Source organism: Gambusia affinis, linkage group LG24 (genome assembly GCF_019740435.1).
Source record: "Gambusia affinis linkage group LG24, SWU_Gaff_1.0, whole genome shotgun sequence".
NCBI classification, from domain to species: Eukaryota; Metazoa; Chordata; class Actinopteri; order Cyprinodontiformes; family Poeciliidae; genus Gambusia; species Gambusia affinis.
The window spans coordinates 7,307,320-7,332,657 of NC_057891.1; the positions used below are offsets into that span (position 1 = coordinate 7,307,320).

At 39.3% G+C, this 25,338-nt stretch overlaps 1 protein-coding gene across 5 annotated transcripts in view; it reads left to right on the top strand.

The window, feature by feature from the left end:
• The window catches only part of LOC122827182 (interleukin-1 receptor accessory protein-like 1), a 236,305-nt gene that overhangs the window by 188,003 nt on the left and 22,964 nt on the right, over positions 1–25,338 (top strand). For all 5 annotated transcript variants that reach the window (XM_044109810.1, XM_044109814.1, XM_044109813.1 and 2 more), the window contains one exon: positions 23,588–23,720. In XM_044109810.1, the coding sequence (XP_043965745.1) occupies positions 23,588–23,720 (133 nt within the window). The remainder of the gene's footprint in view (positions 1–23,587; positions 23,721–25,338) is intronic.

Sequence of the window (25,338 nt, forward strand, 5' to 3'; positions counted from 1 at the left end):
CACATGCACACACTCCTGGATCTGCATGCACAGTGTGCTTCCTTTTCAACTCTTTGATTACTTTGTGGATGCAGTGATTGTGAGGCCACCCTTGATTAGCTCAATTTATTCCCCAGCCATGCCAGAGGGCCATTTAGGGAAGTTTTTGCAGACTCTTTCCATTTATCAAGATGGGAAGCAGGCATGATTTGAATCTTAATACGACCTTGCAGTACAATACAAACAAGTGCATGCAGGCAAGCCTTGTTTAAGTGTGAATAAATGTGACATTTCAAAGATAAAAGGACAATCTAAGAAGTTTATTTCTGCTGTGTGTATTTGGAGCTGTTCCTATTTTGTCAAGATAAAGTGAAAAGAGCCTTCGACTCCTTCTCTCTAGGAGCAGGATCTAATGACTACCTGGTAATTGAGAGAAAGAAGCAATAAAGGTTGGTGTTGGACAACCATGTTGAAGTTTTTTGAATTCACACTGTGTGTAATGTGTAAAAATAAGGAATATTTCAGTAGGTAAGGGATGTGTAAGCTTCAAATTAAAGAAAATCAAGATTTGAAAACAATCATTTCCAGTTGACATATTTACATTAAGATGTTAACTTTCACTTTGCTTCTCTGCTGGTCTTTATCTTTCGTTTCTGTTGCATGTTTTTGCAATGGGTGTGGCTTTTATGTCACTTATATTTTTAATTTACCAGCACCTGACATGATCAATTTATTGTCATTGATATTTGACTCTACGGATGTTCATGAGTACTAGACAGCAGTAAAATGGTTATTTCATGCAAAATTCTTTTCCTTTCTGTTATTTATGCGTTTCTGAAAATCAGTTTTATTCAAGTTAAGGACGTGCAAAGCCTTCATGTTTAACCTTTCTCTGCAGTAGAATTCATTTTATGCAAATACACACTGTTGGTGGTCTGGTTTGTCTTTTAAGTCCTCTGTTAGGCTTGGTGAAGGAGCGATGATTCTGTGTGTTTGTTTCTCCTTCAATGACCCTGAAATATCAGGATGTATGTGCGTACATCTTAATTTGACTTTTTCTCCCCTCAATAAATGGACTCAAATTAAGGATTTTATTTCAAAATTCTCTACAGTCAAGTAGTTCTACTGCAATTGCAGGTTAAGTCGGGGCTTTGGCCGTTTTGTTGTATTTTTACCAGGCACCCCCAAAGACTGTTGCATGCATGTTCAAAAGCAAAAGAGAAAAGCATAATTCATAATTCATAATCCACTCATTTGCTACTTTTACATAATTCTGTGTTATTTAATACTAGTGTCGTTATCATTGCAACATTAGCTCTTGAGAACTAAAGTTAAAAGCAACACTCAGTGCTTGGTTCCCTTTTTTAGCCAGTGTTATCATGTTAAAGATTATGTAGCTGTATGCTGTAAAAGGAAGTAGTGTATCTCCTGACAATTTGTACGTCCATGGTAGACTTCTGTTGTGAATTCTCACTGAACTCCTCCTGTTCTTATAATAACCAAAGTTGATGCATATTCTACAGAAAAGTCACTTCTCAGGGCAAATTAGGGTAACAAAATAACCTATCAGTCATTGTTTTGGACTGTAGGAGGAGGACAGAGTATGCAAAGAGGATACATGCACAAGTCTCCAAGGCTGAATTAAATGTAGAACCTTTTTGCTCCAAGGTAATGGTGCTAACAACTTCTCCACCATTTGCTGTTTTTGTTCTAGATGTCAAATTTAAATCTAATGTACTTGCTGCTCCAGGTCAATTATCTTGATTTAACCCTTTTTATTAGAGCTGATTTCATAAAAATGTAGTAAAGAGCAAAGTATTTTTTAACATCCCTGAGTTACAAATTTGTCCTCTTCAAATAGAATCTTTATTAGTCAAAGTTTCGTATCCATATGAAGCATTTATCTTTTTTGAAGTGCCCATTACGCCCAGTATAGTCTGGTTATTTGTCTTAATAATGAGATCCAATCAGTGGCTATTTGTTATCTTCTTGAGCGTTTATGAATTTAACGAGTGCACCTATACTCATGTGAAGAAAAAATAACTTCTCAGTGAGTGAAATAAGACAATTCTTCGATTATGAGAAGACTTTCAACCTCCAATGCAATCCTTACAAAGCCGAGGCAGTGATGCCCTTAAAAAAACACGGCCAACTAAATTGTGAGTCATCATTTTGTCCTCTGCTGGACTTTTTGCAGCTCCAGCTTTAAACTGTTCACCCAGCAGCTGCTGGGCAACCAAATAAAAGTTAAAAATGCATTGACTGGCTAAGAATCTGAAGGATTATAAAATGTGGTATGATAGATTATCTCTGATTCCTAAATAAGGGTTAATAGCTTCCTTTCAGATTTGGGGTGTAATGTTAGCTTATCCGCCATCGCAAATAGACAACCTTATCTGTTTACTCTGACTCTTCCCTTCTGTGTTTTGACTGTATGAATCTGACAGGGCACAGTGAAATGGACATCTATTCTCTGAGAATGTCTTATTAGTTTCAGGAGGCTATTCTGGGAAAACTGCTCCTAATTTATCTCGCCCCAGTTCCAGTCGGGAGTGAAGGATGTTCTATACCATGAGAAAGATAATCAGTTTTGTGTTTACGTTGTCTCCTCTAAGAATTGCCAACAGAGGAATTAGTTTCCTCTCCTCAAGGTTGTGTTAAACGCAGCCATACTTGCCTGTATATTTCTCAGATGGATCGATTCAGGAGCTGTATGCATCTTTGTCCCCCTAAAAGTGCCTTTCTGCAACTCGCTGCACTTTCCAGTCTGCAAATACTGAAAACCCACGAATGTGGCAGGATTGGATCTCAGCTGGCTGATTGGATTGTCTTTTGCGCCGTCTGGGGCCGCATTAAGAGGCAGAAGATTTGGGCATATAAAAGAAAAAAGTGATGGATGCCTCCCCCTTTTATGTCCGGACCGCTCATAGCTGACCTCAGCAGAAGGCTGGAAAGGCAAGAGGAGAGACGCAGTGATTTACTGGCTGGTAGGAGCTGGGAGAGTGGATGCCACTCAGCTCCCACTAACAGCCACAGATGTAAAGCAGCTCTTCTGTGATGCTGGGGGTTTTTTTTTCCCACCACCAGGATGTTTGGTTGAAACACAACATTTGGAGAAATTATAGAGAGTAATTATCACTAGCTGGAAATCACAGGATTTTCTAATTAGCCATCAAATGTACTTCCGTCCTCATCTTCGTTTACCCACTTTGTCCTCAGTAATTAGTCAGAACAATCAGAATGTTATCTACTTCGTTCCCCCTACCCATATTATCCACCACTGTCTGTCTCATTTCATTCTTCTGAGGATTTATCATTACAAGAACATGAACAGTTATGGTAAAACAAGGTAACGCCCATCACTATTCTCGGTTACATATGAGGACTTGATGAAGCTTTTTTGGTATTTACCAGGTTAAAAAGTTATTTGAATTCAACCTCAAATGTGCTACTAAATTCATTAAGCACCAACTTTATGTTGACATAAGCTACATGCTCTATAAGGCCATTAAATGTTGTATTTATGCTTATCTCTAATGCCAAGGGTTTGTTTTGCTCCTGCATGTTTATTTCTGTTTGAAATAAAGTTATTGGGGGAGAGGGAAGAGCAAGAAGAACTGCTGCGTAAACAGTATTCACCTACTTCAAAATAAGAGCATAAATATGAACGTTTAGCTAGTTGAGGCTTACCAGTCGATAACCACAACTTTAACACAGATGTTGAACTTTATTCAGATCAAAGTTTAACTAAATTCCCAAGTATATTAGCAACTTGGAATTAATCCTAAAAAAATAATTTAGGCTAAGTGCGCTAAATATTTTTTAAGGTTAGCAAAACCACTCAAAAATTAGCCCCGTTTATCAGCACGTTAGAGTTTTAGCAGAAGCACATCCAGTACTGGAGAGTGACTTATGGCCCTTGTTTGATTGATTAATTGCACCAATCCCTTCATTGACATTGTGTCAACACAAACCTGTATACTTCTGATTAGCAAAAGGCCAAATCTTCTGCTTATTTGTACTTTATCTTCAATTTTATTTCCTACAGAGTTACAGATCAAAATCTTATTTTTGCATTTCTGTGCTCTTGAGGTTATATTTACATTACAAGCTGATTAAGATCAACGCATGCTAATGTCGCCTAAGTCCTAGAGCTGAAAGAGGTTGTACTTCCTTCTTACCACAAAGTAGTGCTGTGGTGAATTTAGTAGTAACTGGTTCCATCTACTATACTAGGACCTCCCAATCTGGCAGCAAACATTAGACAGGTTGATGGATACTCTTAAAGTACCAAACTGAACATGCAACACACTGCCTCTTCAGCCTGTAGTGTTTAGTAATATCTCTCACTGGTTGAAAATGTGCAAATTACTCAGGCAAATGCCAGAGAGCCCATTATCTCTGATGCCTTCTCATTATTATCAATCAAACCAAACGCTAGACTTGAGGAAAAGATTCTCCACCAATCAACATTCAAGGGAGTGTTTCAGATGATAATTAATTTCTCACAACCTGCAAAACCTTCAGAAAGCACAAATACTTCTAAGGAGTTTAAAGAACTGGACCGTAACGTTGGTTTAAGGTAACATTGTCAGCAGGTGCGGACAGGAAAAAGAAAACACCAGTGACAGAGGTACACTTTGGATGTCGAGATGTTCTTGGACTGGCTGGGATGGTCAGCACAGAAAGCTCATATTCTTCAAGACGTTTTTTCACTGTATTAAAGTTTATCATCTTCTAAAGCATGAAATTGATGTGTGGAGGCATATCTGTGCTTGTTCAGGATCTCTTTCGCAGCAAAAAACAAATATTCTGACCGTTGCTGATCCTTAACTGTGCTTTGTAGCTGCTTATACCGACTGAACAATAGTATTTTCCCTGACAGCAAAATTAATGCAGCAATTTAAAGTAAATCTTTTCCTCTTTGTGTTGTAAGCGTTATGTTCCGATCAGCGATTTGTGACCAATCTTTTGCTTTGAACCTTCCAATACTGAATTCCCTGAAAGAATTCTAACAAAGGTTCAAAATGGTTGCTTGCAGATTTCCGAAACTTTATAATGGACGTATATGCAACATTAAAATGTGAGTGAGTTGACATATTAAGCTGCTGCAGAATGTTATATTAGTGACTCTCCGTGGTTAACAATACTGACTAAAATAGCAGGATCTGTTTTTCCAAATTTGACTTCATTTCTTCCACAAGACGGCGGCGACTCTTAACCTTATTACTGTGTCATGTTGGGACTTACAAATATACATGATGAAGTTAAGTCAAGCTCTTCTTGGCACTTGTGTACTCATAACACCAGGTCAGCAGTAGATGGTCTTTACAAAGCTCTAGCCATCTTTCAGATTTTTACACTTAAACTTTTATAAGCTTGAGAGTATTTTTTTTCCAGAGACTCTGCCATGTAATCAAGCTGCAGGAGTCGTCTCTGGACATTTGATGAAGACACTGCGGTTTGATGTGAGACTTGAAGCCGAACTGTCTATTCGGGAACAGAATTCGCCAGACAGGAACTCATCCTGGATCTCCCACTGTGGGGCAAATCAAGGTGTCTCAGAAAGGTGAAGCTGAGCATCTTTTGATCTGTTCCTACTGATGTTTTTGTAAGGAGATACAGAATTTGCTTCTTCGTCTCAAAACTAGAATAGACAGTTTTGTTTTATAGGAAACGTCTTTCACCTTCTTTTTCTGTTCGGAGTAACTTACACTTTTTTGGGTTGCTTTCCTTACAAAGACATTAAAAGATGACAGCCAACATTTAAGGTAGCTCGCTGTTTGAGCATTGCAATGGTAAACTTTTGTAGGATTAAAACTTTTGTACAGTAGTAATAAAACCTGTGCTAGCTGGTTTATATTTATATTAAAAGTACTCTTTTAAACTTCACCAATATTTTTCTTTTGGCTGGTAAGGATATAGATGTCAAAATGTGATTCTTCAAAGTGGCTACAGTTTCTTTAAAAAAAAAAAACTGACTTTTGCTGAATGGTCAATGTTTGTGAGTTTGGCACTAAATAGATACAATAACCAATGAAGAATTTTCAATTAATGATTGCACAGAGAATTTTGAACAAAACATTAAATAATACAAAAACCGAGAAAATATCTATCTTCACAATTGAAACATTTGTTTCCGTTTTAGGATTTTTAAAATCAGGTTTTGTTCCTGGTTAAATGAAAATGACTTTAAATCTACATCTGATTGTGGTATGAAAACATTGGGGCCTAACTGTATGTTGATGCCTTCAAGTTCATGCAGCAAGCAAGCAGACAGAGTCTAAATGAACATCATCTGGTGGAAAATGTAACTGTTGGGGTTAATCCATAGAAATTGACTTCCACTTACAGTTTTACAATTATCGTTTGAAACACGATTCTGTGTCTGATTCTGTCCTTGTGCTGACCTGAAAAAACAAAATCCTAATAATTTAATACAGTTTGTAAAATATAGTTACATCTTGTGTCCCAGCCTTCCTAATCCAGCTGTTTGTATTGATTGCTTTCATCAGCACCAGACTTTGAATGGCAGCTTTCAGCAAAAACTAATCTCTTTCCTCTAAGCTCTTTAAATGTTTCGTCCTGCTTTATTTAGCCGTAGAAGCACTTGGTACATCCAGTGATTATTGTCAGCAGCGCAGCCTGTGTGACACCTTTATTACCGCGTGTGTGGTTTAATAGGCAGTGAAAGCTCTGCTTAGTTCTTAAGAATAGAGTCTGAGAAATAAATGGGGAATTTTGGCAGCTGCAGTAAAATTACAGACATTATCTATTTACGTGAGAAAAGAGACTGGATCGTTCCAGTGAAATACGGCTCACCTGAGAGATTATATCTGCTAAGCAGGTGGTTAATGTATTGTATTTATTTAGGGATATAAATCATTTTGTCAATTGTAGCCAGCGTAAATGGAGTTGTTTCTTACTCATTTATCAACGTAGAGATGAAAAGCTGTTTAGAAAATAAATTTAATTTTGTTGTTAGAACTATTAAACCTTCTTTCTTTATCTCGTAACTTGTGCTTTAGTTTTTATTGCATTGCTTTTAGTTTCCAGCGAAGTTTCTCTGTCTCACATGCCCCACTTTCTATAGAGCAGTTGCTACTCAATATGTTTTCTTTCATCCTGTCAGATTGAACTGCTTCTTCATTAGTCTGGTATTATCAAAGTCATCAGGGACATAGATTTAACTTGACCTCTCTATCTTACTAAGCATCTTTAATTTCATCCATTTAGATCCCTGTCCTGTTGAGTTTGTGTAACAATTTTGGGGTAACAATCATTACATTTGACACAGAGTGCATTGAGATTAATACTTACAGATCCCCATCAATCTTGATGGGTCTGCCCATGCTCCACATCATCCTATGGGTTCTCAAGCTTGGTGGTGGCAGCATCATGTCATAGGACTGTTTTTATGCAGAGGTGTTTGATGAATATGTGGATAGTTTTGTCAATGTTCTCCATGAAATCTGAGTGCAGTATTTTTTACTCTCACTCAACCCACCCCACCCAAACTTTTAAGTTCGTAGTCAAAGAAACTTGAAGCGATATAAATACTCTCGCAACGAACTGTAGACTGCAGTTTGGGAAGCGTGTGTATGCCTGTTATGAATAGAAAGAAAGCAGAATTCGGAGCAGGTGGAGGAAATATGATGTAAGACCAGTCATTGGGCAGCTGCTGGCACGTCTGCCCCACTTTTACAACCTTCTTATCAGGTCACATCCCAGTTTATGTGTGTTTATGCAAAGCTATCTATAGTTGCATGCGTTACTGTGTCGCACTGCCTTATATATACACTAAAGAGAGCAAAGACTTTTCAATTGCCTCTCAGCCCACCAGGCTGCCCCGCACAGCTGGGGAGGAGGCCAGGCACATTACTCAGCTATTAAACTGTTATTTGCAGGTGTCACCCTCAGCAGGGGCCGTGTTGATAGAGGAGGAAACATCCTCAAGGTCCAAAGCTACACATATGTGCAGATGCTTTTTAGTCAGGGATGTTAGGCCTGTGGCTGTGTCTGCCTGGGTTGATGGGGCATAGCAGGGGCAAGTCACATAATAGACGGGTGAGCCGGATCAGGCCCAAAGGTGGGGAGCAGGACACCGGAGGACAACCCAACGTGGTCAGCTGGGAGGCCGCCTGCCACTCCATTTCACTCGAGATGAATTGGTGTGGGCCTTTTGTTATGAACCAAGCGCTTTAGTGTGATGACTGCTTGGAGAGTAAGTCTCCTGAATGTAAAACACACATAGCAACACCAGAGGAAGGTAATCAGCCAATTAAAAACTTGTGCAATTCAGGGCTTTTAAGGAGTTCAGAATTTCTTATACCTGTGAGATACAAAAGGTGTCTCACAATTGCAAATTTGGAGAAAAATGATAGATTTGGTTGGCAGCAGATTGGTTGATGCAGCGTCAACTGGATGAATAAGTACGCTGAGAGATTTAGGATAAACTGGATACTCAAGGGTACACACACACACACCAAATGACATTAGTTCACATTGACCACAACTCCTGCACACTCACGGCTCGCTCACATTCACACACACTGCAAATGGAAACGCACTCAACTTTGATAGAACCGAACCAGATATTAGTTAATCAGCTGGACTTGAGACCTGACGATAGAGAAGGAGAAGGGGCTAAAATATACACCTCACACTTTTGTTTGTTGTTCTTGAAGCAGGTTCCCCTTCCAATCTTACTTTTTCTTTGCAGATTTAATCTACTTATAACTTCTGTTTGAAGACAAAAAGGAAAAGGAAACTTTGACAATCATCAATATCTCAAACCAGAGGCTAGATGAACTTCACAAGAAGTTATACAACTAAAGCGAAATCATTCAAGTCCCGTAAACACTTCAGTAACCATCTACCTTCGCTTCTATTCATCAAAAAGTTACTTGATCGTCTTTTATAATGAGCTGGGCATTAAAAGTTTCTGGCATTTACGCCAAAATAACATTGGTGGGTGAGAAGCTCAGCTGATAAGTGACTCATTTGTTTTTGCAGTCCATTATGCTCCAGCTGTGCCAGCTAGAGGTTTTTAGGAAGCAGGTTCATTCATTACCTGCTTCATTAGTTTGGTCCCTCAAGGTACGCCACCTTTCTGTGATTCTCAGCTTTTTCTTTTCTTTCTCCTTCCTCCTTTTTTCAACAGATACACTTTTCCAGACTTGAAGTGTGCAGTTCCAGACAGACAGTTTTCTGTGTTAAGTCCCGGAGGCATTTCACCCCAGAATGAGAAAATGTTACCCATAGGGGGTTGAGTAAAACTGGATCCGCTTCATTGGAAATCAAACCTGGTTCTATTCTATAAACATAAATTGGCAAATTTTACCTTCTTTTTTTTTCCATCCACTTCTTGTGTAACTTTTTTATTGATTCTTTTTTGTGTTGACAATTGCTTATCAATAACATATACGAGTTGAAAGATTTCTAAACGAAGCTTTTCTGCAATTTGTTTGTTGTCTTCCTACCTTAGTCCTCTCTTCTGTCAAGGTTAAAAATGAAGAAACATGATTTGCCTGGGAGAAAATAATAATTTCTCAATTCTGAGATTTAGTTTATGCTTCATTATATGATCCATATTTAAAGACATGACTGCCTGAAGCAATGAAAGACTCTTCTGAACTCACAAAGCAAAGAAATAAAAAAATCAAATGGACTTTTCTGACAGAATATCTTCATCGCAGTTAAGAATGTTTTTATCAACTGCTGGTTCTTAAAATCCAATCATGAGATTCCTTTAATGCAGTTGCAAGGTTTCCATCAGACTACATTTCCTCATGAATAGATTTGGTCCAATAAAGCTTTGAAGAAGAGGACGGAAAGCAGGATCTTTGATATTCCCCACTGCTTTCTCAGTTTGTTGCCTCTAACGTAGTTTAGGGTTTTGTGAGACCATTTGAGTCTTTCAGGTTGTGGCTGGCTATAAGGAAGGAAAGAAGAATAAGGATATTATTATACATTTCTGTATAGATCAACTCAGCAATGCACCTTTAATCAGGCTTTTATGGGGTCAAGTTATTCCACTCAGATATGCTGCACTCACCAGGTTTTGATAATGTGCTATTTTTTTCAAACAAAAACCAGGAGTTGAACAGTTTTTCTACCTCTACAATTAAAAAAAAAAAACCTTCTTATAAAGAACCTAGCTGACATCATGAAGTTAAAAAGTAAAAACTTCAATTTAATGACTCAGCAAGAGGCAAAACTTTGCAATTAAGCTTCAGCATGGCTCTCAAGCTATAGTGTCTTGTGCTAAATAATGCTTAAGTAAGTCAGCGGGTTCTGATTATCATTCCAGTGATGCTCACACCTGGTTGCCCTTCTGCCAATCTGCCACTCTTTCTAACCTCTGTGGAAGTGTGAACTTTTACAATTAGCTGTAAAAGTTAATTTGTTAAGCCTCCCTCCATCATAGTCAGGGCCAATCACTCCTTTATCCTTTACATACTAAGCAGCAAAACACCTGCAGGGCTGGACAGAGCCTGTGTGTGAGCAGAAGATGGACAATACGAGCTGCATTGGGTGTTACGGAATGTGTGGCTGCTGCCTGCAGAGGGTATCGCTGTCCACAGATGGTTTTTCAGTATTTAGACATGCAAATGCAAACTCTCACCTGGAGTTTTGTAGCGTGGCATCTGGGCGGCCTCGGGAAGAACCCCACATCTGACCGTAAATTCATGAATCCCTCCCTCCTCTGCAGCAGCCTTAAGTTAGACACTTAATCCCCGTAGCTAACCTTTGACTTCTCATCTGGGAGGCCGAGCAAATGAGGAACACTGCTGTAAGGAAGCAGCACACAGCAATTTTCTGTTACACAACAACCAAAAAGTGACATATATTCCTTCCTTGGCTGAGCTAGAATCCCCCAGCGCTGCATGTGCATGCAGGTCGAGAGAAGAGGCTTTAAGAGCACGAGCAAGACATACAGTTGCCTGTCATATTAAAGCAGCTCGCAGCAAATTGCACATGGAGGCTAATAAAAAAGACAGGAAAATTGCTGCCAGCAGATTCCCTCCAAATCTCTCCAGTAATTCCCCATGAGGGCCGCTATCACTGCCTCCCCTCCCCGGGGTCAGATTAACCCAGAGTCACCCTCTTCACACCCAGGGCCCTCGCTGCAATGCAGCAGCTACTTCAATCTCCTGTTTGTGTTTTGTTGGATGCTTTTCTTTGTCTCTTGTCATTTGATCTTCTAAAGGCCTCCCAAAAAAGCAATTTGCAGAACTTTTGTAATTGTATTGTTAGATGTGGGTAAAGTTGTAGCAATTAGTTGCAATAAGAGTATTCACTGGGGTAAAACATAAAGTTTTTGTATTATTGACACTACGAGTCTTTTTAACCAAAGCTTTTTTTAATTTTGTATAATTAACTTTTAATGTGAATTACAATTTGGATAAAATCTTATTAATTTTATTTAAAATATCCAAACGTCAGTGTTGGAGATCTGCGTTAAAGAGTGGCATGACCGTAACTATGTCTCCACAGCAACCAGAACATGATGACTAAACACCAACTTGGTGTTCATGATACAAATACGAAAAAAAATTTAAACAAATTTACCAGTTTGTGATTTCAGCAAAAGTCTTCCATTATCTTTAGAAGATTTTCAAATATTGGCATATGAATCCTATAAATACCAAACCACTGTTGATTGAAGCGGTGACTCACACGCTTGTCTCCTAACAACTTGCTGAAATAAACTGCTATCTTGCGCGAGCTTCATCCTCCCCGCGCTCCGGCTGCACCTCATCTCTGCCTCCACTTTACTTCTCTGGCCCGCGGGTCAGCCTAACCTGCTGCTCATCACCTCTGAAAGCGGTTTGACCTAGACACGGCGTCCAGCACGGAGGCGAGTCATTCAGCATTCAGCAGAGCATTTGGCTTGTCAGTGGCCACTGCCAATCATAGGAAATCTCCCAAGTTGGAGTATAAGAGCTAAGCAATGCTCTACCTGCTAAGTGCAAGTCTGAGTTAAACAGATTCTTTAAAAAGTCTTTCTTGGTGGTCTCAATACGTTTTATGGATCTATTTACTGTAACTCACTCTCTTTTAGTCTAAAGCTGGTCTATTTCACCAGTTTCTTCCTGAATATAAAGTTTCATAACATTAATTTGAGCTGAAAACACAAAAAAACTAAAAAAAAAAAAAAAAAAATGACTGTCAGTAATTGTCCCTTCAATTTGATGAGCAACACTTGGGATTTTCTGCCAAATTTCTTTCTATTAGTGTTTCATCCTCCCAGACTAAACATCTTACTGCTTAACAGTTGCAGAAAGCTATTAAAACTAATAGTAACTATGCAGACATACACCTTCTGGGGGGAATATATTGCAAAAAAAGTACAGCAATTCTAAAAGCAAGGAGTGGTAGCACAGTCATAACAATCTTCATATATATCTGAGTAAATATTAATCTGTGAGTTGCAGAGAAACCTCCTCTAACAAGCTTCTGGCAAACTTTCTTGCAGATTTGGTAGAAATTTTTCAAGTTGTTTGGTTAAGTGGATGGAATAATGTTGAAGGGCTAAACCAAAACTTCTCTTTGAAATTTTGACCAAGTTGAGTGCTTCCAAATGACACCGACACTTGACTTTTGAATGGAAAAATAAGACTAAGATTATACTTCTCCAGTAATTCTGACTCAAATTATGCTTCAAACTGGGTCGATTCCAGGAAATAAACCAACTTAAATGAGTTGTACCAATTCTGGCAAGAAGAGTCATCAAATGTCATACCAGAATTTCACCAAAAGCTTCTCAATGGATACAAAACAATTACTAATTCTCTGCTATTTGCTTGGGAACATTTAATCAAATATTAGTGGTGATGAGTGCATGTGTTTGAACAACATATATGAAATTACAATTATGACTGCTGTCATATGTTTGAAACATTGTGGTTGCCGAGGTCTGCTTGGATGCAATATTTGCCATATTTCAAGCAATTTGCATTCGCACTCTGTATGCCAATAACACATGTGGCCAGTTGGATGGTCTCTAACTGCATTTGATGTTCACCAGATGTTTCGTTTTAGTGGTCCACACACAAAACCTTGCAGAAAGTAGAGCGGGAAGTCTGGAAAACACATGTTTGGAGTACATGCTTTCCTAAAGCTAATTTGAACCTGCATGGTCAGTAAAATAAAACCAACCCTTTATTCCATTCTTAAAATCCATAATTTACTTCTATTCCTACACAGCCTGCGTGTTCCTGTTTCTGTAATATTCCATTTACAGTAGAGCAGAAAGTCGGCTTGGAGCATGTCTTTCAGATTGTATATATATATTAATGTGATTCCATCTGAGAACACACAGATCAGCCAGGAGCCATATTGACAAGACAAGGTGCTGGAGACCATCAAGACCAATTATTGTCACCCTGAGGAGTGTGTGGTTGTTTACCTTCAGATGGAAGCAATGTAAATGCAGAGCAACACGGAGGACTGACAGAGTTGGTTCTGTAATTTAATCTGTGCATGTTGGAGAATGATCAGTATGCTCCTTGTGTCGCTCTCTATCCCGCTGTCCCATGTGTACAAAGCCCCGCTGCAGATCGCAAGTATTCCTGAGCTTGGACAAATAGCAGACTAACGTAATCACATAAACACTCCATCACTCATTTTTCTGCTGCTTCAGCCTTATTTTGTTTGTTTGTTTGTTTTTTGTGTGCATATGCTCACAGAAATCCTCATGAAAAACTGCTTAGCAAGTTTAGCAATCTGCACATATTTATGTTTATGATGCTAGAAGGGAAAACGCTTCTCACTTGCATGCGAGGAATGATTGTCAGGTATTCTTCCTTCTGTCTTTTTAGCATTTTTGCACACATCCATCTATCCATTCATCCATCTTTTCATTCATTGTAATTAGTAATTAAAAGTTGCTAAACCAGTGGAGTTTAAACTGGCCTATTTTAAATACTGGCAGGCTACAAAATCTATTAAATAAAAAGACCAAAAATTGGTATATTGTGATCTTTTTTTTTTTCAGTTGTCCCTGCTCAACAATAAACAAAACTTTTATGAAATCTTCATCATTTCTTCAGACTGTTGCCTTCAAGAAAAAGAGACAATTTCCTAATTTTGAGGTCAGCAATTGTTTTCTACTTTGTTGGCCAAATTTTTAGCCATTCTTGGTTATGTGGTCAGGGGCTGAACAAAACCATTTCAGGTGTCTTTGGACACCTCTGTCCTAAACACAAGTGTAAATAAAAACTATATATTTGCATATATAGAGAGTGTCAGTGCACACCAATAGATCCAAACAGGACTTTTGTTCAGAACACATATGGGATTTCTTTCCCCCCACATAGCAGATGTAGTCAAGTTAAAGATTTGTATTTATTTGACATATTTTGGATCTTTAAAATTATGCTGTTGCAAAACAAAAGGTGCATTTTTAACATGTTTACTTATTTTTACTAAGAAAGCCAAATAAATGTGAAAGGTGATAGATTTCTGTCAGTCTCAGACATTATTCCCCGGCTTTGATCAGCTGGCAGTACCTTTAACTTATAAACTGACTTTACCAGGTTAAATCTAAAGTCATAAATTCCTCCCCTCCAAATCAAAACGCTCGCTCTCAACTTAAACACATTTCCTTAACCCCAGTTCCTCACCAAAAACCTGCAACAGAAAGAAGTAAAAACAGCCGCGCCGTATATTTTATTAACTCTGATAACACTTGTGATTTATAGCACTTACATCACCACTGAGCCCTGATCACATCATGGATCACACAACCCCAGCAGCAGCAGAGAAGCTACTGTCTTAACAGTGAGTGAAGCAAATGAGCCCGAATGTTCCTGCTGGTTTGCGGATCGTGGCAGATGTTCATCTGTCTGTTTGCGTTGCAGAGCGCGCTGATGGAGGCTGATGATTGGGGATCACGTTGCTCTGGTCTTGCCTGTAAAAATGATGTTGGGGAGATGGACTCTTGCCGGAGTTTGGGGTTGCAGGGGTGACATGCGTGTCAAATCTGAACTGATTCTGCTGTATTTCTATATTTTTAGGCCGCAGGTCAATTTCCAATCCGTCCATATTATGCACATATTTTACTTTCTTTCTTGTCCATAGCATAAAATATACCATAAAATATAGATCTGTACCAAGTCCCCACTCTTTCCCTCAGGGAGGAGATGACTGACAGATAAGCTCTTGCACTCTAAATTTATGCATCATGTCCTCCTTTAAAGGGTTTTCCAGCTTAAGGCAATAACTTACCTTCATCTAGTTGCTTCTTCATCTTCGTCTCTCTCTCTCTGTCCCTTGTTTTGCTCATAATTTATTGTATTGTTTTTAATTAAGTGGATGGCAGGGGGGTGCAACATTTTCTTCTCTGAATATTAAATTCTGGGCACACCTGTCGTAAAGCGGGACCGTAAAGCTGAATAGTTCCCAAACTGTGCCACTGTGTGTTAGGGGGATTAAACTGTTAGGCAAATGTCACCTTTAGAGGAGGAGAGTAGTAAAGTAAATAGAAACATTGATGTTTATTGGATCCATGGTTCCATTTTTCATTTGTCGTTTTTTTTTGTGTGTGTGTGTCTGTGTAAAAGTTAAAATAAATTGACTGTAAAGTGTAAAATGATGAATGGAAAGTTAACCTTCTGCTTTTTGCGAAAATAATAATCTTAAAAAACCTTGTTGATGTCTTCTCTCAAAAACTATTAGACCAACACGAAGTTGTAAATAACTTTGAAGTGGGAGTAATGTGCTAATTTTCAATGTTCTTTTTATAAACAAATATCAGAAATGTACGGCATGCTTTTGTATTCCCACTTTTCGATGACCTCAAACAAAACCTGCAGCCAGTTGCTTCTAAAGGAGAGCACTGATGGCTTCCCGGTAACTCTTGAGGAGCTGCAGAGTTTCAGTCTCATCAATTGCGGGCAGGAAAGCTGCTTTTAGTTGATGGGCTGAAATGCAAATGATCGATTCCTTTCTAATAAGGTGATCTTTAAAACTTGTTATTCTGCCTCGAAGGCTAACTTCTCTTGCATCCGTTCACAGCGCTGCGATATAATTCCTGTAGTGATCTGACATTCAGCAGTCGTAGCTGATGACCCCCTTTGACCTTAAAACATAAGAATCTTTTATTTTGCTTATGCACTGTTCTGGCAGACACCATACCGTCCCTGAGGAGAGCTATTCTGGCACAACTTTCTCGTCACGCTGACATTTTCCGTCCCCAGATGTTCATGTCAGTCTTGTGGAAGGAAACCCAGATGAATCTTTTGAAACATTTTCTTGTCATGGCATGTTTACCAAATATACATCATCTGTATTACATCACTATGCTTCTCTGAGCTCCACTTGAAGCCAAATGTCGCAGAATCCCAAGACGGCCCTCTTTTCATCACGTGATTTTAGATTTCCTCCGTATGTTCATGTAATTTGGGAGATGCATAAACATGCATAATACAGATCACTCCAATTATTCCCTCCTGTGTCACAAAGGCTGAGATCTCACTGCGGGGTTTTCTGTGAACATGACGGACAGCGAGGAAGCAGCAGGGGTTTTGTGTGGATGATGCCCCCCTCTCACCGGAGCTTTAACCTTTTTCTCTCTGCGCCCTCCAGCAGCGCACCGTGCTCCTCCTGGCACCCCGGCTACACAGGCCCTATTGTTTGTTCCTCTCTTTGATTCTCCACTCATTATGGAAACCTGTTTATTCACACACTTCTTAGACGACATGCTCCAGGCAGGACAGGGAAGAAAGGAAGGTGAGGTGGAAAACAAAGAGGGAGAAAAGAATTGAAAACTGTACGAAGGATTTTAAACTTGAGGATAATTTTATAGAATATAGAGCTTGATGTGTTTGCTATTTAATTTCCCAACATAAAAAAAACAGTTTTTGTCTTTAAGGCTTGAAATTTATGATAAAATTTAAGCTCTGGCAATATTTTACCTTTTGCCTCTTTATTCTAGTTTTTTGTTTGTCTTTAGCCAAATAATGCTAAAAAAAAGTGTATCAGGAAGGCTGTGTAGTTTGAATTGTCCATTTATATAGCACTGAAATCTTTCATTCCAGCACTTGTCTCTTTAAGCCACCCCTCTGATTGGTCATCTGACCGATTCAACATAATGGACTGCAGGACAGCTCCTCACGTTTCTCTTTGGTTGTACCCTATATCTACTGGTCCTGCATTATGCAAATGTGTTTCACAAGCCCTTTTCAGATATGAGATATCTAAAATTAATGGCTTCATAAATCTGTTGATTAAATGGCATTCTGCCTGACATGGGTCCCATTTGAGGTAATGCTCTTGACGTGTGTAGCTAGTGACAGTGATGAAGAGGGTCCAGAGCGTTTGAGCAATCACCTGCAGGTACGACATCCTACAATATGTGCAGAAAATGTGAATAAATCCCACGTTTTTCTTCAAGAAACTGAACTTAATAAAGAGCTAATGAAAACTAAGTTAATATGTTCCTCGTTTGCTTAGAAGTAGTAGTTAAATTTCTAAATATGTATTTTTTTTTTTTTTGACACATCTTTAAATTAAAAAATTTTAGTGTGAACTCCAACGGAGCTAACACTTAACACTCCATCTGCTGCTTGTGTAAGATGACAAATTGCAGCAGTTTTTCCTCCCATTTTTTTAAAAACATGTTCAGCTCATTCACTTCACTCTGCTGCTTTAGTTAAGTTGCTGCCTGGACCTCCTTGTTTGGCTCAACACGGCGCCTCCTCTAGCAGTGGAAAAATCACCCCTGGTTCCAACCACTCTGCTGTGTCCTGTTTTCATTACATGGACAGCAGTGCCCACTTGCTCCCGCCTCACTCCTCTTTCTGTCTTTCTGGAAGCTATTTTTGATCTATTCTGGTTGGTTTTCTCCTCTGGATTATCATGAGGAGATAATCCCTCGTCTTGGTAAACGAGGGTCGCACTGGCTATAATAAAATTCATGAAACTGATACTTTGATAAACCTTTGACATGTTGGCATAAAAATACAAGCTTTGTTGGCTGATCTAAAACTGTCATTTGTTAAAATTCAAGCTAGCTTGATGCCTTTTAAAACCGGTAATATTGTGGGAAGCTTCAGATTATTTAAATCTGCAGGAGGCAAAATTGCAAACTCTCAAGTCGAAAGTTAAATTTTATTCTTTTTTTTTTCTTTTTGGGGGATTTTTCTACAATGCATTTTTGTAGAGGACACCCAACTTAGGAGTACAAATTGTAGGGGTTCAGCAACACAACCTGAAAATTTGTTCAACTAGCAAAGTTAATTGGACATCAGCAAAACTGAATCGAGACTGAGGCTTTTTTTGAGTGGAAATGCTTCATTTTATGGGAGTCGATTTAGTTTTGCAGTCCTGCAACACTCAGGGGAGAACTACAAAAGGGCTTTGAGACACTTCACTAACCCTGGACAATGCTTAGGGGGAAAAAATGCTAAAAACTGTTACCAAAGTGTGTCCGAGAAAAGCTTTTAACAGCAGGGGACTTCATCTGGGAAAATAGTACTGCTGGGGTTGCAGCCATGCTTCAAAGGTGACACAGTGAGCTCTTCAAGAACCCACTAGGTCACACTATCAGTCTTTTTCTCGCTCCCTTACATCCCCACCTGGCATAATTTTTATTTTTCTATGGCTTTCTGGCTCCCTGTCAGCATCTGGACTATATGGTGCCACTTTGACATTCTTGATCCGGCTTTGTTGTCCTGTGCTAAGCCCATCAGGAGTTCTTCCTCTTATTGTACCAAATGAAAGTTAAAATCCTGTTCCCACCTACCCTCGCCGGAGGGGAAGCTTGCTTTTATTCTTCCCCAACAGCCACATCAGCATTTTAGGAAAGAATCAAGTTGGGGGTGAGAAGTTCTGAGTTAGCTTGAGTGATGTTCAAAAGATTAACAGTTGAGAAAGCCGATAGAGACGTACCTCAAGGGTCTTGCAGTTGTAATTGGAGCAAAAGGTGGCTCTGAAAACAATTGACTTTTCCTTCTTTGTGTTGGTCTGTCACATTAAGCTGAATTGAAATACATTACAATATGTGGTTATAGAGGAACCGAATGTGAAAGTAAACACTTTGACGAGCCACTTTAGACGGCTGAGAAACTTAACCTGGAAAAAAAAAAAAAAAGGATTAAAATCTCAGATTACCAACACATAAACACCGCTGAATAACCATTAGCAACATGTGCTTCAAAGCTGACATGGCAACTGCCCTCATCTAATGCATCTCTGCGGTGCAACTCTGTTTCTTTCATCCAGCGTGGCATTTCTCTAATGTTTAATGAAGCACCCATTAAGTGTTTCACTAATGTCTAATGAGGTTTTCATTGGGAAAGTTCAACTGTGGCTCCTTTATGTACGACTGTAAGCGCAACGCCGCCGAGGATTCGCTGCAGCAATAATAGGTGCCGCTTTCATGCAGCAGAACGTTGTATTATGAGAGCATCAATGTAGAGCGTGGGTGTTGATCTTTGCAAATGTCATGCTCTATTCTACAAGGCTGGAATTGGGCTTGGTATTAACCCAACCCCCAGCTTGTTTGTTTTTGTTTCCAGTGGCCCTGTAATATTCCAAAGTATCGCCTTATTTCATTTTCAGGCCTGGTTTCTGGCAAATTAAAATTAAAAAAAGCACAGAAAATTGAAAGTTCGCAACAGATTGCAGTTTTCTACCTGTTGAGTGCCACGTGCTAACATGTTTATGAAGTTAGGAGACAGATTGTTAGTGGTCTATTGTCTCTTAATATCTGCTTTACCTGCTTTAATTAAGGAGAACAGCAGCAGCAGTTGCCTGCTTACTGATAATGAGGTGCTGTGCCAAATATGAATAGCAGGAGATTGACCGTACGCGAGGGGGACATGGCTAAATGACCGCGAAACAAAGCGCTGTCAATGGCTGCCTTAAAGTGCTTGATTGGAGAGGCTCAGGCTGTAATAAGCAAGACAAAGTGAATGCTGAACTAACAGACAATTAAGCTGCCACATCTGGCAACGGTGCCGTGAGCTGGTACCCAGCCGCCACAATTACACTTGTCTGTCACAGCCTGAACGTCGGGCAGGAGCAAAGGATAATGCGTACCCTTCCTCAGAGCTTGTGAAGTATTTTTAGGAATCACTTCCTGCTGCTCCGACATCCTGCTGAATCTGTGAAAAAGCCCCTTTACCTGTCCTCACTTAGCTGCAGTTTGGATTTCTGGGCTTTTTTTCGGGTCACAAGCCCGTTCTACCTGTCCTGCTGGATAATGAGCTGCAGGGTAGTCTTTATCGAAAGCCGTAATGCTGGCATTAGAGGAATAATTGGTGGGAAAGAGGACAGCAGTAAATTCTTCAGGTCATTCTAACATTTTAGGAAGGAGATTTAGTTATACTTTAAAAGCATGTGCGGATATCTTATCCAAAACAATAAAAACTGAAATCTTTTAAGAGTAAAAACCAATTCTCTTTCATGTATGGAGGATTTTGCAACATGAGATGAAAAAAGACAGTAATTATAAGCTTCTAAAATGGGGTTTTCTTCATTCAGTGCTTTGAAAATGTACTTGCTTCTTGCAGAGTTGCTGAATTTACATGTCAATTAATTTCTGATTAATTTGGCATCTTCTTTTTTTAATTTTTCATATATAATTGTATGCAATCTCAGGCAGTGGAGGGGCTTTAGTTGACATAATACATCACTGGACTCTAGCTGTGGGTTGTTGCATCAGAAATGATAATTTGTGTTGCTCTTGAATATCGTTGTTATACATTCTGACATAAAACCGTAGATTTTCTGCCGATTTTGTACACGATTATGCATAATAAGCCACAAGGAATATATATTGAGACATTTTCCCCTCTGGCTTTGAGATTTAATGTGTGTGACTTAGTTAAAAAAAAATAAAGAAGAAAACAGAAAAGACCACTAACTTCTTTAGAACTTGATTGTTTGAATCAGAAAGGGAAGGGTTAGCAGATTAATTCAGCCCTGATGGTGCCCTTCCTGCATGCAGATGTTTTGATCTGTAATCTATTTAATCTTCAGCTCTGAAGGGCAGAACAATGCTCTGTACACTCGCCAGAAGTCTTTGATTTGACTATGAGATTTCCTCAGCTAAGCGCTTCATGACCATATGGCTTTTTTCTCTCTCATTCTCTCTCTCTCATGCTATACCTGTATAATGTGTCGCTGATAGAGAAATGCATCAGTGTCTATGGGAGATAACATAGTAGAGACAATCGCATTTAGAGTCACTTTGCTGCTCTGACGAGGCCGAGAAGTCAGGATTTAAATGTTAGGATCGGTCTGCTTAAATCCTTGCATGGCTGTTTGTGCGTTCCCCAGCCTGAGCACGTTACCTCCGCTGCCTCGGCTGTTTGCAGATAAGCCGGCACAAATTAACACGCCTTCGTTATGGGAATATCACACTGCTATATGCACGAGGAGCCCCCTTGCAATAAGTCCTGGAGAGTGACACTGCAGCTGATGTCAGCACAGCAGTGGATCAGTCAATACTACAATCCTACATGCTGCTCAGATTCATGGGTGAAGCCTCTTGACATCAGAGGTGGCACACTAAACCATCGGTGTTTCCTTTTACTGTGTCTCCACCTGTCATAATACGGGCCCTTTCTTTCTTTTTTTTTTTTTTTGGTTGCTGTTTTATTTGCTCTTCCTTTCTCTGGATTGAGGCTTTGTGGCACCACAGAGACCCCTGGTGGACCATAGAGGCAGAGCATTGCTTGTTTTCATGCAACTATACAATACGTGGGTGGTCCAGGACATTATTCTGCCTCCCATCTTTTTTTTTTTTCTCTCACTAGCTTGCTACACGCATTACCCCATCACTGAGTTGTGCAGTTTAATACTTTTTTTTCAGAAACATGAAAACATCCATACTTCTTAAACCTGCAAATGTTAGTAAATTCTACTGAGATTTTATGTGACAAACTAAATTAAGTAAATTAATTTCAGTATAAATTAGGATTGCTCATTAATGGGTAAAAATCAGCAACCTTCCAGCAGGATAACTACCTTAACATGCAGCCAGGCTTATAATGAACTGGTTTGGATCAACACATATACATGTTGCATTGGCTTAGTCAAAGTCCAAGCTTAAATGCAAATGAGAATTTTTGGCAAATCTTGAAATTTCCTTCTTACATCCAATCTAAGTGAGCTCTTGTTATTTTTGCTGTATCGTTTTATGCACAACTTGTGTTGACCTGTGGCATAAAACCCAGATAAAACACAAGGCTGGCATTACTGTGAGGAAATGTGAAAAAGTTCAGGGGGTAGGAATACTTTAGCAAACCACTGCCTCACCAAACCAGATTTTTCCTGTTAACACAGCAGCTATCACCTGGCTATGCTAGACTGAACTAAAGGGCCAAATTAGAGCAGGCCCTGTACGGAAAAATCCGTATTATCTTTGAACTAGCAAGTAGCCAATTATACGCCACAGTTATCACACATCTCACAGACTTCTGACTCATTGCTGTAGGGCCAGTGAACAAGGAGAGATAATAAAGAGCTGCTGAATCACCTTTTTTCCCTCTTGGACACAGCTTGTTCTACCTCCTTGTGTTTCTTTTCTGGACCTGAGCCGCTCCTCTAGTGTGTCGATACGTATCGGTATATTTTTCCTGCTCATTTGTGTGCCATCGGTCAAAGCATATGTGTCGGACTTGTGAAAAATGAGTCCCAGGTCTCTAATCCAAAGCGGAGAGGAAAGACTTTTAATAAGGTTTTATCTGTCTGCCGTCACAGAGGACGTTGTGTTCAAAATGACCAGAACAGAGAGAAGACCTCCTGCTGATGTGAGCGAAAGGGGCTTATCTATTCATTTTTCTCTGGATTTTCTCATCACTCGGTTCGCTTCATTTTGGTCCGATCATTACGCCTGGACAAAAAAATGCTGACTTTTGCCATCTGAATTAGATATTTTCAGAGTGGCATCCTTTTCAGTAGCCATGTCCCCCACTTACACAAGAAGAAGGCAAAATTTGTATGGCATATTTCAGCAACAAGGCAATAAAACTTTAAATTTTCTAGACGCTGGTTCCAGAATAGAGAAGTATAAAAACTTTGCAAAGAATTTAACATTAGCCATAAGAACATATTAGCAGCCAAATTCAGTGCCCGCAGTGCCCTTGCATGGATTTTGATTTTGTAATAAAAGATGTTTTTAAAGGACTTTGTGCAAAAGGCAGCGACTGAATGTGAAATGTAGCGCCTGACCCTAAAAAGGTTCTGTTGAAGAGTTTAAGAGCTTTTATGGTGGGTTAGAAGTGTTACAAAGGTGGCTTGAAAGAGGGTTCAAGAGTGTTTCGAAAGTCTGAGGGCTTTTCAGGGAAATTAGAAAGAAGCTCTGATGGTTCAACATGGAATGCATGAAGATCCGGAAGTAGCGCTGGAAATGGATCCAGTGTGTTTCCGTTCATCTGAGAAGGAGAAACTTGAGTGTTTAATTCTCACAAATTAGGATATTCACAACTGCTGGTTGAAGCAGAAAAGTTTTCTGTCAATGTTCTTTCCTAATATTAGGAAAACGCAGCAGCTGTTTTTTCCGACATGTTTCCATGCATATCTTTAATTTTGAAATGAATGAGCAATATTCTTGCTAGGTGCCTTCTCATATCCTGCTTGTTGTTCCTTACAGGAAGTCCCGTCAACCTCACATGCAGCGCATTCTTTGGCTACAACGGCGATGTCAGTCCGCTTATCTACTGGAAGAAGGAGGATAACTTCATTGAAGACCTGGATGAGGAGCGAATTCAAGAGAGTGACATCAAGTAAGCACTTCGACAGCTGCCTACGTGTTGAGTCTGAATAGAAGATAATCAAAAAAATAGAAAAGAAACATGACTTAACCCAATTTATCCTGCTTTCTAAAAAGCTTGGAAAATATATAATAAATTTATGAGGCACATCTTATCTATTTATGTGCATCTGAACTTCCTATTTAAGCCCAATTCCCATAACAGTTGGATAATCCATCAACACTCTGACCTGCATCTGTTATAAAAATGATGGCCGTGAATGCTTCATGCGGCTGTTCAATAATGCAGAAAGCCATGCATTCTTTATCACATGCAGTACTGTATATATATGCATAGTTAAGACATGCTCCCACTGATTGTGGCAGTAATGGGATAGTAGATCAGCCCATTCCCATAGTGGTGACCTCCACCATTTTGCTCACATTTCTCATTAGACATTCATTGCTTCCTTGAACATCACACACCAGGTAAGAAACCTGCCAGTTAAATCTGCTGGGATCTTCTTGGCTTTAGCTGCATTCAAGTCTCACAAGAAAAATCCTTAATTCTGATATTACATTTTTCACTTTCGACAGTGTCTTAGAGGTGCCCCAAATCTTAGACTCATCAGAATATCTTTTTCTGTAAATTTAAGACAAACTGCATTTAGAGTTTTAATTAGTTGTACTTAATTTTTGCCCAAAACTATATGCTTGAGTTTCACATTTTTAAAAACATTGCTGAAAAAAAGTTTTACTGACATTCGTATTTACTGAGATGCACATATCAACGAGGAATCCTCTGGAGGGATAAGAAGTCAAAATTGCTGCGTAGTTAATCACAGGTTTGAAAAGCTAAAAGCTTTATTGTGGTAAACGATGACTAGTTCAAAACCAGCAAACACATGAGACATAAAAAATATCTCGGTTTGGATTAGTTATCTTCTAAAAATCTCAAATGAAAGCAATTAAACAAAAGCATAATCTCTGCATTAATAATTTCTACAGAGATTCACTGGTAAAAAAATTGTTTTATTTATGGACAAAACCATAAAAAATAAAGAATAAACCCATCAACAACAGAATTAGTCAGTCCTCTGATGTTTCAAAAAAGAAGCTTTTGTTATTGCAAAGATTTTTGTTGCAGCTTCATCATTGAAATAAACCCATCACGCAGCCTTTCATGTCCCACTGATTGTACCCTCCTGACCCATGCATATGACTAGAAAGTCTCTGTTGTCGACAAATGCCATCTAATGAAAAGGTTAACTGTAAGCAGCATGACAAGGCTGGAAGGAGAGTTAGCAGCCCAGTCTGTGACCTGGCATTTCAAGATGTCTCTATTAGCCTGCTAGCTTGCTCAACCCAGCTCTTAGTGGCGCTCTCTATTGTGAAGGACGCCAGGCCAATTAGAGCCTACAGGATACAAGGGGGCGGTGGTGTTGGTGGGGCTGGCAGGTGGCAGAATTGGGTAGGTGGTTTGATAATGATGAGAAATACTGGGGAGAGAACCGCATGCGGTTAGAAATCTGCTTTCAGAAGATAGTCAAATCAAGTAACAAGGGAGAAAGTAAATGTTTGACCCTGAGCGACTGTGAAAAAGTATGTTAATGTGAGTGCTGGCACTGAAGTGACCAGGCTTGTATGCATAT